Source organism: Sinocyclocheilus grahami, unplaced genomic scaffold (assembly GCF_001515645.1).
Source record: "Sinocyclocheilus grahami isolate Dianchi unplaced genomic scaffold, SAMN03320097.WGS_v1.1 scaffold1581.1, whole genome shotgun sequence".
In the NCBI taxonomy this organism is placed as follows: domain Eukaryota; kingdom Metazoa; phylum Chordata; class Actinopteri; order Cypriniformes; family Cyprinidae; genus Sinocyclocheilus; species Sinocyclocheilus grahami.
The window spans coordinates 121,856-139,682 of NW_015506760.1; the positions used below are offsets into that span (position 1 = coordinate 121,856).

General features: G+C 38.3%; 1 protein-coding gene across 6 annotated transcripts; it reads right to left on the reverse strand.

Annotated features, from left to right (window-relative positions):
- LOC107571347 (von Willebrand factor A domain-containing protein 5A-like) lies at positions 1–17,688 on the reverse strand. 6 transcript variants are annotated; one of them, XM_016257662.1, is made up of 28 exons: positions 17,435–17,688; positions 16,875–17,077; positions 16,570–16,792; positions 16,325–16,485; positions 16,135–16,249; positions 15,845–16,020; positions 14,165–14,253; positions 13,940–14,084; positions 13,783–13,862; positions 13,590–13,704; positions 13,345–13,503; positions 13,146–13,249; positions 12,832–13,049; positions 12,614–12,700; positions 11,398–11,421; positions 9,707–9,745; positions 9,295–9,318; positions 7,113–7,160; positions 6,646–6,681; positions 6,299–6,334; positions 5,312–5,368; positions 3,022–3,045; positions 2,499–2,555; positions 2,262–2,294; positions 1,504–1,569; positions 570–688; positions 361–484; positions 1–249 (listed from the first exon to the last, which is right to left on the reverse strand). In XM_016257662.1, the coding sequence occupies exons 1-28, from the start codon at positions 17,472–17,474 to the stop codon at positions 170–172; spliced, it is 2,682 nt and encodes an 893-aa protein (XP_016113148.1). In that variant the 5' UTR covers positions 17,475–17,688; the 3' UTR covers positions 1–169. The 6 variants fall into 6 exon arrangements, with proteins under 6 accessions (XP_016113148.1, XP_016113150.1, XP_016113151.1 ...); XM_016257664.1 differs by lacking the exon at positions 11,398–11,421; XM_016257665.1 differs by lacking the exon at positions 6,299–6,334.
- Between the last annotated feature and the right edge of the window lie 139 nt (positions 17,689–17,827).

The window sequence follows — 17,827 nt, forward strand, 5'->3', positions numbered from 1 at the left end:
CATTTCAAAACATTTCCATATGAGCTTTAAAATATGCGGTATAATAACATGGTCTTGATTTAAGCTAATAAAGAACACAAGTTTAATAAAACCCTCACTGAAATGGTTAATTAAACACAAAGGGTTCTTTGGTCTTCTGACGGATCAGGATGTAGAAACACTGACGTCTTCAGATTCCCAGAGTCTCTTTGGTCACCTGACATCCGAGCAGGACATTCCCCACACACACACACTGAGACAGATCTCCCACTGAAACACACACACACTCAAACCATCAGTGTGTGTCACAGAACTGAAGATATTTGCTGAAACGTCTCTTGATGAACGCTGACTGAATGCGGTCTGGAATGGAGATCTCACCTTTCTGAGAACCGATCCATGACGCTGCCTTCATGGCCACAAACTGCCACTCCACCTGCTGCTCTATTTTACAGCCGTATAACCAGATCAGAGCCAGGAGAGTGGCCCATACTGACCCATCCACCTGTGTACAAACCAGCATCCACTGCATTTGTTACTGGACACTGCACACAATCATCACTGTCTTATTATTTCATCACATCTCTCACCTGTGCTGGTTTCTGATTGGTCAGCTCATCCTCCGTCTTCCCAAACACATCAGCCAGGGTGGCGTCCAGATCCCAGCAGCCTGACGCCTTTTGCAGAGAAACCAGCTGCAGTAACGGGTCTGCAGGTGAATACACATACAGAGAGACAGGAGTTCATGCATTGTTGAAAAACCTGTTCAACAAAAATCCTGAAATTGTCAATAAAAATAATAATAATAAAATCAACAAAACTGGACAAAATAATGAGCAAAACATTATTGATATTTACACAAAAATGTGAACACAATAAGCAATAGGTGCAGTAGTGTTGTTCTTGTTTTTTGTTAATAATAAAATTAGTGTAAAGTAATGTCTTTTTTATTGTTGTGTTTTTTGCCTCTTTATCCTCGGTTGGTTGTTTTGACCTCAATATATATTGGACTATGTTTGGAATGACATACTACTATTACATTCTCACTATTATTGCAATGTATAATATTTATGCAAATTTTTGTGTGAAATACCCCTATGATGACCTACTACATTTGTCAAAATGTTCAGTATACAACATCTCTGCAAATGAGAACAATAATCATTAACCACAAGGTGACTTTGTTTCAGAATGAATTAAATAAAGCACACACGTTTGTTGCACTATATTAGTAAGGGCATTTCATAGACATCCATTGATTTAATATCAGGTGATGATATTTGATGATATCAATGATATTTTCTTTCCCCAACCCATCCCCTACGCAAAACACTACATTTAAATTAAAACATGTTTTGGCTGATTTATAAGCCTTTTTAACTAGTGAAGACCAGTAAAATGTCATTTTATTTCACTGCATACGTGAGAACATTTGACCCTCACAAGAATAGTTAAACAAGTACACACACACACAAACACAAACACAAAGGGTGTGTGTGTGTGTTTGATTGATTTGACACTTACTCTCCGTTACCAATGCTGAATAAACATCCTTCTCTGAGCATTTCAACTTTTGGGAATCTGCTACAACTGTCAAAAACACGCCAGCACATTCAGATATTAAGAAATAACAAAAGTGAACAAATGGAAATAATAAATACGCAAACAAGAAAAGCTCTGAAAGAAGACTAACTTCATGCATCCTGGGATGCTGTTTGAAGGAGTTCACAGGCTCACTATTCACTCCAACTCATGCAAAATAATGTGTCTGAGTTTGTTCCAGACAGTGGTGGGGATTTTTCAACGACTCTTTTTGCAGGATACATTGTTACACTATTAGGTGGTGGCAAGTGACAAACTGTGTCTGAAACCGCCCTTCATCCTCTTATTAAGTTCTCATTTCATTTGATAAGCATTGATACTGGTTTCTTTTGACTGGTAACAGCTCTAGTGTGGCGTCTTATTATTCAAAATGAATTTATTGGTAAAATTTAAGAATTTGACATGAAAGACGGATTTTACATTTTTAAAAATTGCTCTGAAAGTTAATTTAATCAGGCAAATGTGCTAAATACGCTGATTTAAGTAATAGTTGATAGAACAATGATGAGAATATTGTTTCAGAATAAATTATATTTACACTACAAAAAAGTAAAATAAGTATAACAGTTCTCAGATCCCCCGAGACACCATCCTTAAAATAAAACCCATATATATAAAAATTTAACATGCAAACCCAACACACACACACACACATGAGTAGTCAGTATAATTTATCTTACCGTGTTTACGAGACAGAGCTTGACGCAGTTTCCCTAAAAAATTCATTTCACATCTTGTTAACTGTTAAGTGACAGGCACTCGTTTAGTGCTCTCTGTTTAGCGCTGTGGTTTGGTGAGGCTTATAAACAAATTATTAAATGTAGCAGTTTTGTAAAAATCAATGAAAACAATTATTTCTTCAAACATTGCAGACTTCACTCTTTCACGAAACTAATATTACATTGAAGTGCATTTACCCAGCAGTGATTTAGATTTAGTTCGTTCAGACGGCGGTGGTTGAGCAGTTCGTGCATCTACAGACAGAGATAATAAAGGTCAGAACAGATTCAGATCTGGAGAAACAGCCAAGAACAGACACATCCAACAGAACTAACAAACAAGAAAAGCTTTGGAATAGGGATGGACTGAAATGGACATTTTTGACCCGAAACAATTTTGCTACTGCCTTTGTATTGTTTTGATTGTCAATGAACCCATAAAAAGAGGTACACTCAGCACTTTTAGCACTCAGTCATTTCTAATGAATGTTACTGAATTAATGTTGTGACGTTTGTCTTAGCAAATACCACAAACACCTTCTTGCAGGCACAAGAAACCCACACAGATTTAAAAGAACCATTTACCACATCCTCCTTAAAAAAAACCTGTACATTTTACATCTTAATGAGGTCAGATCAACACCTCAAATGCATTAAAAACTGTAAAGTAACAAGAAAAGCATGAGAGAATGAAAAGAAGAGTCTCTATTATTTATCTTACCAGAGAAGTCTCCGTAATCCATCTCTAAAAAACAAATACATTTCACATCAAAATGAGCTGCTCATACCAAATGTAAACTGTGAAGTGACAAGGAACTACAATATGTTGAAATCATCATTTTAGCTGGATTTTAACATTTTGTGAACCCTGGGTAAATGAAATCCTGGGTCTACATTTCAGCTTGCTCAATGTACTCAGGGTTAACAATTAATTCTGGGTATTCATAATCTGCTGTTTCACGCTGTACATTCCTAAACACTGGGTTAACGTCCTTATTTGCAAATTTGCAGTGTCAGAGTCATTGACTGGACGAACGCAACACGCAACCGGTTTACGTAATGGCTCTAGCATTGTACATGCATAATATTATATATTGCCGACTGTACTATAAAGTTTATACTGAATGGACTTTTCAGACTATAAAGGTAAAAATAAAACAGTCTCTTCTTCACTCCAACTGACGCGATGTCCGTCACCATTTGACATTTGCTCCTTCACTGAAATGGCAGTTTATCCAATGGGCAGTGTTTCCGTGACTGTGAATATGATGCATGCAACTGCCTGTTGGTTGCTAAGCATCTAGTCGAAATAATGTAACGCATTGTTTCAAACTAATTTGACAGGGTTATGCAGGGTTAACAGGGTAAAAGCACTGTTAACTCTGCTCTGGACCAGGGTTTCATAACCCTCGGTAAAAGCAGTGCAAGCCCAGCTTCTACTTTACAAGCATGAACCATTTCTTTACCCAGGGTTAAAAGCATGTTTTAGGACATCAATAATCTGGAGTCACGTGCAGTATGAAAAGTACTAATATGAGAGGAGCTTGTTATTAAAAAAAGTTGCTCATGTATTAGTACTGCCAAAAGGCATTTTTACACAACTTTGACTTTTAAAAAAAAAAGTTTTTATTTGCAAGATGGTGACTAGACACCATTCACGTGCAATTGTAAGATTACAATGTAGCATACTACTTTGAATCATTTAGCAAAGGAAATTCCCTTAACATACTATATTTGTAGAACAGTGGATAGTATACACTGTATATTCAGTCTGTAGCGAGCAAATGAACTACAATTCCAGTCCAAACATAAACTGTGTCAACCTCATGTCATATTTGGCAGTTGTGTGTGTGTGTGTGTGTGTGTGTGTGTGTGTGTGTGTGTGTGTGTGTGTGTGTGGTCCAGGTATTCTCTACATTCCGGGGACCAAATGTCAGCACAAGGATAGATTTTTGAAACTAAAAATGCATTTGTTTTCCGTAAAGGTTAGGTTTAAGGGTTTAACAGTAACAGAATGAATAATACAGAAAAAAATGCATAATCTTAATCAACAATCATTTCTTCAAACACCACATATTTCACTCTTTCATATAACACTTTCACATAATATTACGACATCTTAATGAGGTCAGATCAACACCTCAAATGCATTAAAAACTGTAAAGTAACAAGAAAAGCATGAGAGAATGAAAAGAAGAGTCTCTATTATTTATCTTGTAACGCATTGTTTCAAACTAATTTGACACCGCAATGCAGGGTTAACAGGGTAAAAGCACTGTTAACTCTGCTCTGGACCAGGGTTTCATAACCCTCGGTAAAAGCAGTGCAAGCCCAGCTTCTACTTTACAAGCATGAACCATTTCTTTACCCAGGGTTAAAAGCATGTTTTAGGACATCAATAATCTGGAGTCACGTGCAGTATGAAAAGTACTAATATGAGAGGAGCTTGTTATTAAAAAAAGTTGCTCATGTATTAGTACTGCCAAAAGGCATTTTTACACAACTTTGACTTTTAAAAAAAAAAGTTTTTATTTGCAAGATGGTGACTAGACACCATTCACGTGCAATTGTAAGATTACAATGTAGCATACTACTTTGAATCATTTAGCAAAGGAAATTCCCTTAACATACTATATTTGTAGAACAGTGGATAGTATACACTGTATATTCAGTCTGTAGCGAGCAAATGAACTACAATTCCAGTCCAAACATAAACTGTGTCAACCTCATGTCATATTTGGCAGTTGTGTGTGTGTGTGTGTGTGTGTGTGTGTGTGTGTGGTCCAGGTATTCTCTACATTCCGGGGACCAAATGTCAGCACAAGGATAGATTTTTGAAACTAAAAATGCATTTGTTTTCCGTAAAGGTTAGGTTTAAGGGTTTAACAGTAACAGAATGAATAATACAGAAAAAAATGCATAATCTTAATCAACAATCATTTCTTCAAACACCACATATTTCACTCTTTCATATAACACTTTCACATAATATTACATTAAGGTGCACTTACCCACCAGTGACCTACACTTAGAACGTACAGAGGTCTCTGGCTGAGCAGTTCGTGCATCTACAGAGAGAGAAAGCAAAGATCAGAACAGATTCAGATCTGAGAAACAGCCAAGAACAGACACATCCAACAGAACTTACAAACAAGAAAAGCTTTGGAATAGGGATGATGGATATGGACATGTTTGGCTAAAAACTACTTGGCTATAATCCATAGCCAAAAACCTTTATTTGCTTTTGAATTGTTTTGTTTGTCAAAACAAAAAAGGTACAAGAGCCATTTTTAGCACTCATTCTTTTCTAGTGAATGTAACTGAATTGATGTCATATCGTGACATTTGTCTTATAGCAAATACCACAAACATTCTTGCAGGCACAAGAAACCCACAGAGACTGGAAAGAACCACTTACCACATCCTCCCTAAAACAAAAAACTGTAACGAGGTCAAATCAACACCTCAAATGTATTAAACTGTAAAGTGACAAGAAAAGCATTTGAAATCCTTGCTGTCAGGTAAACACAAAACACCCACAATCAGAGCACTAATGCATAAAGTCTGTGTTTTACTACATTGTCAAATGAACTACTAGTCAGTAACTACACTGATTTAAGCAACTCAGTTATTTTTAAGCTGTGTTTGATTCATTAAAATGAACTGATTCATTGCAGTCATTCATTCTGGAATCAGACTACATTGATTGCGCTGTTTGGTTTGTGCTGTAGATGCAGACACGCAGACTTGTCTTTGGTTATTGTTTGGCGTCTCACTGTTTTTCAGTGTCTTACACCATGTGTGTTTCAGTTTTGTACTGCCAAGATAAATGTAGTTCAACTTTGGAAAATGTTGGAGTAGCATTCGGAGTAGCTGTGTGGTTTAGTGAAGTTTTGTAAATAAATAATGAAATGTACCATCAAATATGCCATGAGAAAAACAATCATTGCATTAGATCATACTTCAAATACAAAACTATTACACTGAGGTGCATTTACCTGGCAGTAACAGGCTACATCTATCGACCGACTGAGCTACAGACAGAGAAACCAAAAGTCAGAACAGATTCAGATCTGGAGAAACAGCCAAGAACAGACACATCAACAGAACTAACAAACAAGAAAAGCTTTGGTATAGGGACGATATGGACATGTTTGGCTGAAAACTTCTTTGCTATAATCCTAATAGCCAAAAACCTTAATTTGTTTTGTTTGACAAACCAAAAAGTTGTGATTTTAAGCACTCATTAATTTTCAGTGAGCGTACCATCAAATATGCCATGAAAAAAAAACAATCATTGCATTAAATCATACTTCACAAAACTATTACATTGAGGTGCATTTACCTGGCAGTAACAGGCTATGTCTTTTGTTCCTCTCAGCTACAGGCAGAAAAAACAAAAGTCAGAACAGATTCAGATCTGGAGAAACAGCCAAGAACGGACACATCCAACAGAACTATAAACAAGAAAAACTTTGGAACAGACTCATGTGTTTCTTGTGTAGAAAAGAATAATTTCTTAAAGAGATCAAATCAACACCTCAAATTAAACAGTATTAAACTGTGTGAAGCAGAATGCTTCAACTTAATGTAGCATACTACTTTGAGTCATTCAGCATGGAAAATACCATTCACATACTATTTTTAAAGAACAATAAGTCATAAACAGTGTATATTCAGTGTGTGGTGAGTAAGTAAACTAGATTTAAGTTCCGAACACAACCATTGTATCAATCTCATCTCATGTTTAGCAGTTAGTGAGGTTTGGGTTCCCTAGGTTTGGGGGGACCAAATGTCTTCACTTGCACTTACCCCGGATTGGCCTAGAGTTTAGAATAGAGTATTCTGACGGAGCAGAAGCTACAGACAGAGAAAGCAAAGGTCAGAACAGATTCTGGAGAAATAGCCAAGAACAGATACATCCAACAGAACTCACAAACAAGAAAAGCTTTGGAATAGGGATGGATTGATATGGACATATTTAATCCTAAAGGCCGAAACCCTTTATTTGCTTTTGTATTTTGTTTGTCAATTAACCCATAACAAGAGGTACACAACAAGCAAACAACATTCGTTTGGTATCTCACTATGGGAATCGCCTCGGGCGTGACTAATATTGGAAGAACCAATTACACCACGTCTGCCCATTACACCATTGCTTGCTTCGGACAGCATATCTGCAATACGGGAGTATTGTCTATATCCCATAGTGAGATACCAAACGAATGTTTGAAAGAGAACTTTAGGTTACTCACGTAACCCCAGTTCTCTGATAACATGAGTGTGGTATCTCACCACACTTCCCTCCTTGCAGCAGTACGGAGAAGAGATATGCTGAGAATGAGGTAGGGACCGTTATGCAGTGATATATATGAGCGAGGCGGGACTCCAGCATCACTGTCGTGATTGGTCTGTCAACTGACAATTGTAATTGGTGCTTCCAGGATTGGTCACGCCCGAGGCGATTCCCATAGTGACATACCTCACTCATGTTATCAGAGAACCGGGGTTACGTGAGTAACCTAAAGTTTTTATCACCAAGTCATTTCCAGTGAATGTTACTGAATTGATGTTATATTGTGCCATTTGTCTTACTAAACACCACAAACGCATTCTTGCAGGCACAAGAAACCCACGCAGATTGAAAAGCACCACTTTCCACATCCTCCCTAAAACAAAAAAAAAACTGTAGTTTCAGACATGCAGACTTGTGTCTTTGGTTATTGTGTGGCGTCTCACTGTTTTTCAGTGTCTTACACCACGAGCGCCACAGTTTTAAGATGGTGTGCCAAGTTAAATGTAGTTCAGCTTTGGAAAATGTTGGAAAAGAGCACTTCGTGTGTGAATACCCCTTACTCATTCTGTGGTTCGGTGAGGATGGTAAATCAATAATTAAATGTACCAATTTTGTAATATGCCATGAAAACAACAATAATTGCTTCAAACATTTCATACTTCACAGAACTATTACATTAAAGTACATTTACTTGGCAGTGACAAAGCACATCCACATTGAGCTGCAGGCAATGAATCCAAAGATCAAAACAGATTCAGAATTTCAGATCTGGAAAAATAGCCAAAATAAAAAACTAACAAACAAGAAAAGCTCTGGAATGGGGATAAACATAATAATAAATCATCTGCATAAAGACATATCTTGTGTTGTGTGTTTGAGTCTTGTATTCCTTTAATGTTATTATTGTGTCGTATTGCTGCTGCAAGTGACTCTATAAAAATGGCAAAAAAAGAAGGAGAGAGTGGGCATCCCTGTCTGGTTTTTTGACGTGATTCCATCTGTGGTTATTGTGGCCCTGGGTGAAGTGTATAATATTTTGATCCAGTGAATGAATGACTCTCCAAAGCCAAATCTGTGTAGAGTGTTGAATAGAAATGTCCAATTTACTTTAGCAAATGCTTTTTCAGCATCAAGTGATACAATTATAGATTTGGTTTGTTTTTGTTGGGCAAGGCTAATTACGTTGACTAATCTACGGATATTATCTGAAGCATTCATGTGTTTAATAAAACCTGTTTGATCATGATGAATTAATGTTGGGATGACTGTTTCTGTTCTCGTAGCTAGTAATAAATAAAACTGTCAAAGTCATGAACTAGTGAGGTATTAAAGCGCCATCTGTTAGAAGACTTAATGCAGGATGGAGAGTTTAGTGTAAGGGAGATTGCAGCGTGATCACTGATTATAATTGGATGGATTGTAGTTTCTGTATAGTCTCTGGAACAGGGATAGACTGATGTGTGTTTCTTGTGTAGAAAATAATCTATTTACCACATCCTCTCTACAATAGGAACACTTTCATTTTACATTTTAAATCAACACCTCAAATGTATTAAACTGTGCAATGACAAGAAAAGCATTTGAAATCTTTGCTGTCAGGGAAACCCAAAACACCCACATCCATACAAACACAATTGTAGAGCACTAAAACAGCAATGACATGACAGACTTAAAAGAAGAGTATATTATTTATCTTACCATGCAAGGCTCCATACTTAATATCTAAAAACAATGAAAACAATGCATTTCACATCAGCATGAGCTGCTCATATCTAATGTAAAACTGAAGAGACAATGAACTACAGTATGTTAAATTCATAATTTTAACCAGATTTTAACATTTTCTGAAGAAGATGTGAGTGGCAAAAAGCTGTGATTTTCAACATCTGTTCTTTGTACTCACTCATTTGTACTGCCAAATGTTGAGACATTTTTAAACAAATCTGAATTTAAATAGGCAAAATAATGTTTTTATTTTTATAGATGGTAACTAGATGCCATTCTCTCATTCACAATGTAGCATAATAGTTATAAATATGTACACCACAATGCCGATGTCCTGAATCAAGTCTGTGAAAGAGCCTTTGGTGTGTATGTTTGATTCACTTACTCTTCAATGTTGAATAGCAGTCATCATTTCTGCCCAGATCTAAACATTGGGGAAAACAAATTAAAATGAGCACAACAGCGCACACATTTATAACATGTGTGATGTTTCTTAACTATATCATAACCAAGGGCCAGATTTAGTAAGCAGGGCAAATTAGCTTAAGCTTAATCCCATAACAGCACTAATGGGAGCACAAAGTTCTGCGGCTGATCTACTGACAATGCACAAATCAAAGAACACAGACACAGTTAGATCACTTACATAATGACCAGCGCAATCTACCAAGAGCGGCGCAAATGAGCATAGGGTCACAAAAAAGTAGAGCCAATGAAAATCAGGTGTGGGTAAACTACTAATGACACAGCGCAAAACAGTTTAAGACTTGCTTTTTGGGGGTTTTAAATAATGGCACAAATACAGGTAAAGTGACTAGCTCAACCTTTAGTACTGTAAATCACCCTGGATGATTCATTTAATTCTCTCCTCCCATAAAGTTTGCATTGCATCTGAAAGATGACTCCAGCAAATGCATAAGCAATAAGGTCAGCCGCAAGCATAACTGTCCCACCTAATGTTTCACTGCGTGTCTTCAGTAAATCCTGACAGTAGCTGCTCTTTTGCCAACACAAAAAAAGTTCAAAAACAAATACACAGCAGAACATTTTCCGTCTCCGAGCAACATGCAGCATTTTTAAATGAGAACATTTTTGAGTCAATGCTTCAATTTGCCATTTATAAAGACGGTCACATTTAAATGAATTGGTTGAATGATTGATTCAACAAGGTCAGGTTCACTCCGGTTTAGTTTCATTTTTAAAACAATCATTGCATTTTTTTCCAACACTGCATGTTTGTATATTAAGAAAATTTATGGAAAATATTAATCCCATAATAATATTTATGAAGTTGATATTTTGATTCAAATTACATTTACATCATTTAAAAAAAATGTCTTTCTGGACCAGTAACTTTTTTTTTTAAACACATAACAATGTTTAATTTTGTTATGTGTGTGTATAACCCACATAACAAACATATAAATATAAGAAAAAAGTATATATATATATATATATATATATATGTAAATATAAGATTTTAAGATTGAATCATTATTGGAGTGACCTATGTTTCTTGTATGTTGTATGCCAACAATTCTTTCTGATGCAGTGCGTAGATTTTTGTTTTTCAAACAACAATGTTGGAAGACGCACTCTGTGCACGTTGTGCACGTTCTAGGATGACAATACCAAGATTCACCAGGCTCAATTTGTGAGAGACTGGCCACCACAGAGTCCTGACCTAAACCCTATTAAAGTCTTTGGGATGTGCTGGAGTTGACTTTAAACTGCCCGTCCAAAAAAAGTTGCACTCTCTAATATTTTGTTAGACCGCCTATAGCTTTGATTATATTGTTCATTCGTTGTGGCATTCTTTCAACAACGTCATGCAACATCACAGCATTTATTTCCATCAAGAGTTGCATACATTTTTGGCTGAGTTCTTGTATTGATAATGGGAGAGTTGAGCCACTCTGTAAAGTCGACTCTAGCACATCCTATATGCTCTCAATAGGGCAAAGCTCTGGATTCTGTGGTGGCCAGTTAATACTGTACAAAAAAGGATTCCTCATGCTTACTAAACACAAACACAAAACCATGTAAGAGAAGTGTAGTCAATATGATTTATCTTACCATGATTGCTAGACCGGGCTTTCCCTAAAAAAAATAATAATAATTTCACATCCTGTTAACTGTTAAGTGACAGGGACTCATTTAGTGCTCTCTGTTTAGTGCTGTGGTTTGTGGCTTGTAAACCAATAATTAAATTGAACAGTTTTGTAAAAAAAAAAAAAAAACATGAAAACAACAATAATTTCTTCAAACATTGCATACTACTCTCTTTGACAAAATGAATATTACACTGAAGTGCATTTACCCAGCAGTGATTTAGATGTTTGATGTTTTTGCGTCTACAGGCAGAGAAACCAAAAGAATAAATTCAGATCTGGAGAAACAGCCAAGAAGCCTATATTAAAGGCAGGGTAGTTGATTTGGATCAAAAAAAAAATGTGTTATGCTGGTTGAAAGTCTCTTCACATCCCGAAAGCAATCACTAAGTTAAGTGGTCTAAATTAATTTATATGTATTAATATCGTTTGTGGAAGGTGTAGGACCCTAAAATGTTTGTCCAATCAAAATGTTTGGTCCGAACATTACGATAGGCTGTCCTGCTTGCCTTTCAAAATATGTGTTTGCATACCTCTGTGCACCCTGATCACCCAGACATGATACGTCATCAGTGCATTACAGCGTGAATGAAAGTCGCTATTACCGTAATATGATTTTTCTCAGCGGTGAATGAGACATGAGGTAATCTGACAGGGTTGCAATTAAAATGCCACCAACACCATCTCTCATTGTGTCTCTGGTTAGCCTCATCTCTACCAGAGCACGTTTATGTGTTTTGGAGGAGGCGTGGCTTTGCAGAGTGATTACGCAGGGAGGGTGGGGATCTTGCTTTCAAAGCTAACTTGCTATCACTAGCCTTTCTGAAATCGCCTGCCCTACCTTTAATTATCTTACCAGACAAGGATCCATAATCCATCTCTAAAAAACAAACACATTTCACATCAAAATGAGCTGCAGTGCACACACTGAATGAAAACTGTGATATGACAAGGAACCGTATGTTAAAATTATAATTTCAACATTTTCTGAAGAAAATGTGATTGGTGCTTTCCAGGCAAAAGCCAATGCCACATACTGGCATCCAATGACTTTCTGTATATAGCACATATCTAAAAAATGTGATAATCTAATTTGATTTCACATCCTAATAAGATGAACACATCAAATGTGCAGTAGTAAATAGTCAAGTCACTTATACACACACAACCAGAGCACTTACCATATGTTGAAAAACATGGTTGAACACTCTTTAAACTTGATATGCACTTCAAGTTCATCGGTGACTGTAAATTCCACTGTTGTGACCCTAAAAAGCATTTATATTTTGATTAATTGAACACAGCAAATATAAAATATATGTGACAAGAACATAATTTTGTAATATTATAATAAAAAAGGACACAGATATCCTCACAAGTTCACAATCCTTGCACTTACCGCGTGTCCGTACTCTTCTCTTCACCAGTGGTCCTTTCACAGTCTGTCTGCTGTCTTTATTCACAGCAATGAAGGCTGTATGAACACAGCTCACTCCTGCCTGAACACTGAGCTCCACCATCCTGCTCCTGATGCCCTCAACATCTGCAGCACCTGACCTCTCCTTCTGCTCCAGAGAACGGATCAGGGTCCGAGCCGCCAGCCGGTGAATAGACAACCTGCAGAAACATGGAGGAAATTTGTTGGATTAGAAAAGCAAACAGTTCATGTCACTCCAATTCAATATGTTTCTATGTGTGTTTGTGTGTGTTTACTGTGTTTCCTCTGTTGATTTGAGGCAGAAGTGGAGCTGGTTTGTTACTGGTTGATCTTTAAGACTGTATTTGACTGTCACTGCTCCCTCAGAGCCTCCCGAACTCTGCAAGAGATAGAAAAGGCAGATTTTTGTAAGCAAAACAAATGAGAAAAACTGGTCTAATTCTCATTAAAGAAACACATGATAAATCATCTCACTTCTCCTTTAAGTTGGGCATAAATGAGTGTCCTTTGACCCTGGAAGAGCACATTGATGGGTGGAGACAGTGTGTCAACAGTAACATCATCTGGAAGGGTCCAATCCACAGAGATATTAAGCACAGTGGGCTGCAGCGCAAACCTAAGTGACTGCATCACCTGATATAGTTTGAAGAGAAAGAAAAACCATTGAGACATTTGACTAGGAAACATTTGTGCCTGTGAAATCCAGAGGAGAGCTTTACTTTGGGCTGCATGCGGTCGGTGTCTGTGATGAACTGAGCGTGACCAGATCCCTCCCTGGCCATTCCTGTGATGAGGGCGGCACTCGCACCCTCACCAATCCCCAATGAGAAACACCTGAAGACACGATAAACTCTGTTACTGTTAGTGATGAAGATATGAATGATGGACAGATCAAACCCAGCAGAGCTTTACCTGTGAGAGTGAGCGTGACTTTTCACCAGATCCAGCACCGCTTTAGTGTCTACCACCTCTCCATCAGTGAAGACGAACAGCTGAAGAGAGAAAAACAAAAAAATTTGACTTCACATCGGTACAGTCCGTTGTTCAGATGCACAGTGAGGTGTTGTACCTGTCTGGGGTGATCGGGGTAACAGGGCTGACTGTAGATGTGTTTTAGAGGCTGTAAAATCTCTGTGCCGCCCATGTCTGCTTGCATTTCCTTCACTCTCTTCAGAGCCTGATCCATTGTTTTCTGTTTGTACACGGTACTTTTACTGCAAAGACACAGAAAAACATCTCATCTCCACTGACTCATTTCAATACTGAATCTATGAATAACGATCTAGACACTAACGGGAAGAAGGACTCAAAATTAGAGCCAAATCCATAGATATTGAAGTAGCATCCCATGGGCAGACTCTTCAACAGTAACAGCAGAGTGTCCTATAGAGAGACAAATATTTAAACTTAACATAACTCTATGGACTTTCATAACACACATTCCTGGGCCTAGCTACATAAAAATAGCCACAAAGTTAAAGGGGTCATATGATGCGATTTCCTTTCTCTTTGGAGTGTTACAAGCTCTTGGTGCATAAAGAAGATTAAGTCTCAAATCCAAAGAGATATTCTTTATAAAAGTTCAGAGTCAACCATGCCTACCTAAAACGGCTCGTTCTAACACGCCCCCACATATCTACGTCACTATGTGGGAAGATTTGCATAACGCCACCCAAATGTTCACGCAAAGAAAGAAGGCGTAACTTTTATTCTCGCTGTAGTATTGTTGTTGCCGTGTGTTTCGTTGTGAAAGCGAAACTACTTTATTTGGTCTTCCAAAAGAGGACGATATCCGCTTCGTCATGCCTAGAGCTGATCCGTGCTGGTCACTGAGGAAATACATCAACTTCACGCTGTGGATTGCTGGATCGACTTTCACCGTGGATGAAGCGGAGTCCAGCCCGGGGTCGTCAAATGTGGTTGCTGCAAGCCCGCCGGCCGCTCCTTCGTCGAATCCGCCGGCCGCGTCGTTCTCAAGCTGCTGACTCTAGCCCGCCGTGTGAAACTACTTTGTTTGGCCTTCCAAAAGAGGACACGACTAGAAATCACTGTTCCAGAACAGTTCAACACAAATATTCAGATGTGTGCAGCACATTTTATGGAGGACTGTTTCCTGATCCTGGTAGATTAGACTACAATGCCGGCTGTTCTGACTCACAGACTGTAAGTATGTTTTTTATATTTAAAGAATTTGCCACTGACAATTCAAACCTGAATTTTGAGCAGTATAAAGTAGCGCTTGTTGTTTGTCATTTCTCCGATCACAAATGCAGACATGATTTTATGTTTACGTGGCGCGATGCAATGCAACATGAAAAAAAGACAGTACAAGTCATTATATTCCATAATTATGTCCCCACTGGATGCAACAAATGCCTCGTTTATAATGGGTTTTTAATGTTTTTGTCTCATCGCTCCGGCCGGGACACGGCATCACAATATGGTAAGGGGCGTAACATTTCCGTCACACGCTTGAGGTATTCGGCCCATCAAAACGCACTGGATAGCTGGCCAATCAAAGTACACCTTGCTTTTCAGATCGATGAGCTTTGTAAAAATCGACGCGTTTCAGAAAGGCAGGGCATAGAGGAGAAACAATAATGTACAGTATGTGAAAAATAATGTGTTTTTTTAACCTTAAACCGCATAAACACATTTCATTACACCAAATAATGTTCTTTTTAGCAACATCATATGACCCCTTTAAGTCTGTCAAAGGGTAATCAGTCTTATATTTCTGATTCAAATTAGGCCAATCTACGTTTTTGTATCTGACCTTAAAATGTTATGATGTATATTGAAGAAAAAATAGATAACTAAGACTAGTGTAAGCAGTTTATGCAACAAAATCTTATTGTATACAAGTCATTGGTCATTTTTTCACAATCCAATAAAATCCCAAAACAAACTCAACACCCATAATAAATCGATATTCTGACATAAAAACATCCTGTTATTGAATCTTAAATCTTACCTTTGCGCTTTCAATTCGATTCTGTGCTCCTTTCCCATTATTCATCATGCTGCCCATACTGCCTGATCTGTCAATCACAAAAACAAACTCGCCTCGAGATGCCAATGATGACATCACTTCCTCTGGGAATTCTGGGTACAAACTTATCATGACCACTGGGTCCCTCATCAGAGAACCTGAAACAAATGACACACTATACACTTATACTATGCACTATGTACTCTACCTTTTAGTTTATTAATTTGACAAGGTAAATTTGTCATCTAATATCGATGTCTGATACCCCTTACCTGGTGGAGCAGTGGTCACTCCTGCCTCCACTATAGCAGAGGGCTGATGGGTATCCTGATAGTACACAAACAGCTCAACGTCCTTATCAAACATGTGACCAGGACTCAGATTCACCTGCACACACAAACAACACATGCATAAAACTGCTCTGCTCACACATCCAGATAAACACATGAAGACACACAGTACCGTAGCCTGAGTGTGATCAGAGTGGAGGAACACTAGAGGACCCAGAGTGCAGTTGGACTCTAGTTTGGAGATGGACTTTGGAGAGCTCACATGAACACTGAGAGTCAGCGTGTAGGGAACAGCTCCTGATGAAATCTCTGAGACTATACCAGCAGCTGAACCTGACACACACACACACACACACAGAGTGTGTTAGAATCAGCTTCTCTGCTCTAATAAAGTGTGTGTCAGAGCTGCAGTAGTACCTGCTGGTGTGTATCGGGGGTTGAGTACAGCCGGCAGACAGAAGCGCAGCGAGTGGTCGGCCTGCACAGCGAGCTCGGTGACGTAGATGATGGTGACGGCAGCATTCTGACCCGCCGACAGACACCCGACACTCAGTCTGAACACATCAGGACTCTCTGCGCTCTCTTCCAACAGAAACGCCTGCTGACCCGAACTCACAGCGTCATCATACCGATCCCTCGCCTGCAGGATATGGTTTTGTTAAATGGTGATGTGTAATATAAATATGCAAATCAATGTCCTGCGGGTTTGTATTTGGACTCACGGTTTCTCTGTCCTGCACCTCTGCCACAATCTCCTGCTCTCCGATCTTGGCACTGAAGTGGCAGACAGCAGCATCAGCAGGCAGAGGGAAGACGAACAAGGCCTCCAGGGGGCGCTCTTCCTCATTCACATACTGCAGAGTGGAGGAGACTGTGGCTACATGATCCTGAACCAGAACCTCCACTGAGATGCTCTTCAGAGGCACTGAGGCACACAAACCAACACAACAAATACAGAAGAAAACATCACAAATATATCTCATATAGCTTTGATTAAGTTTTTAATATTGTCATAAGAACATAAACGTATAGCTATATAATTAACATTTTGTGAACAAAAGAGAACAGAACATGTAACAACTTGCTTCATATGACATTCATGAAAAATACACTTCTAAATAGGATGAACATCCTTTCGGTTAAAATTCACCTTAATTACAGTAATACTGAGATAAAGACCTCGCGACTAACTTATCTGTGTGTTAACACCCTGGCTCTTACACATGTGAAAAAATATATATTTAGGAAACAATAAAAGTAAACAAGTGAACTCATAACTTACCAGACACATTTTTCTCTGAGAGAAGACCGCAGTTCATCATTCTCTCGCTCCGTTTGAGGAAATGACTAGAAGACCTTCGTCAAAAGTGAAAATCAGAGAAACAACTGCCTTTGAATCTGTCTCAAATCTTCAAAGAAAGCCTCATTTAATGATCAAATCAATGTTTGAGGAAGAGAGACGATTTCTGTCGTTGAAACTCCGCTGCAGCATCAGAGACCGTTCACTCTGCGTTGTGTTCTGAACTGAGACACAAGCCCGCAGTTCTCCATTCTCAGCCTCCGTTAAACGAAACTACTATAGATGACCTAATTCAAAGTGACCGCAAACAGGTGTATGGGGAAGTGGAAGATGATTTTAGGAAGCCGTTGCAGGCCGTTAAGTTGTTGTGTGCTG

Bases quoted from the DNA above. Each gene is read 5' to 3' on its own strand.
- LOC107571347 (XM_016257662.1), bottom strand. From the start codon at position 17,474: ATGATGAACTGCGGTCTTCTCTCAGAGAAAAATGTGTCTG. The intron at 13,504-13,589 runs GTAAAGCTCTCC...AAACTATATCAG, and splicing joins CCGACCGCATGCAGCCCAAA to GTGATGCAGTCACTTAGGTT. The intron at 5,369-6,298 runs GTAAATGCACCT...CTCTCTCTGTAG, and splicing joins ATGTAGCCTGTTACTGCCAG to ATGCACGAACTGCTCAGCCA.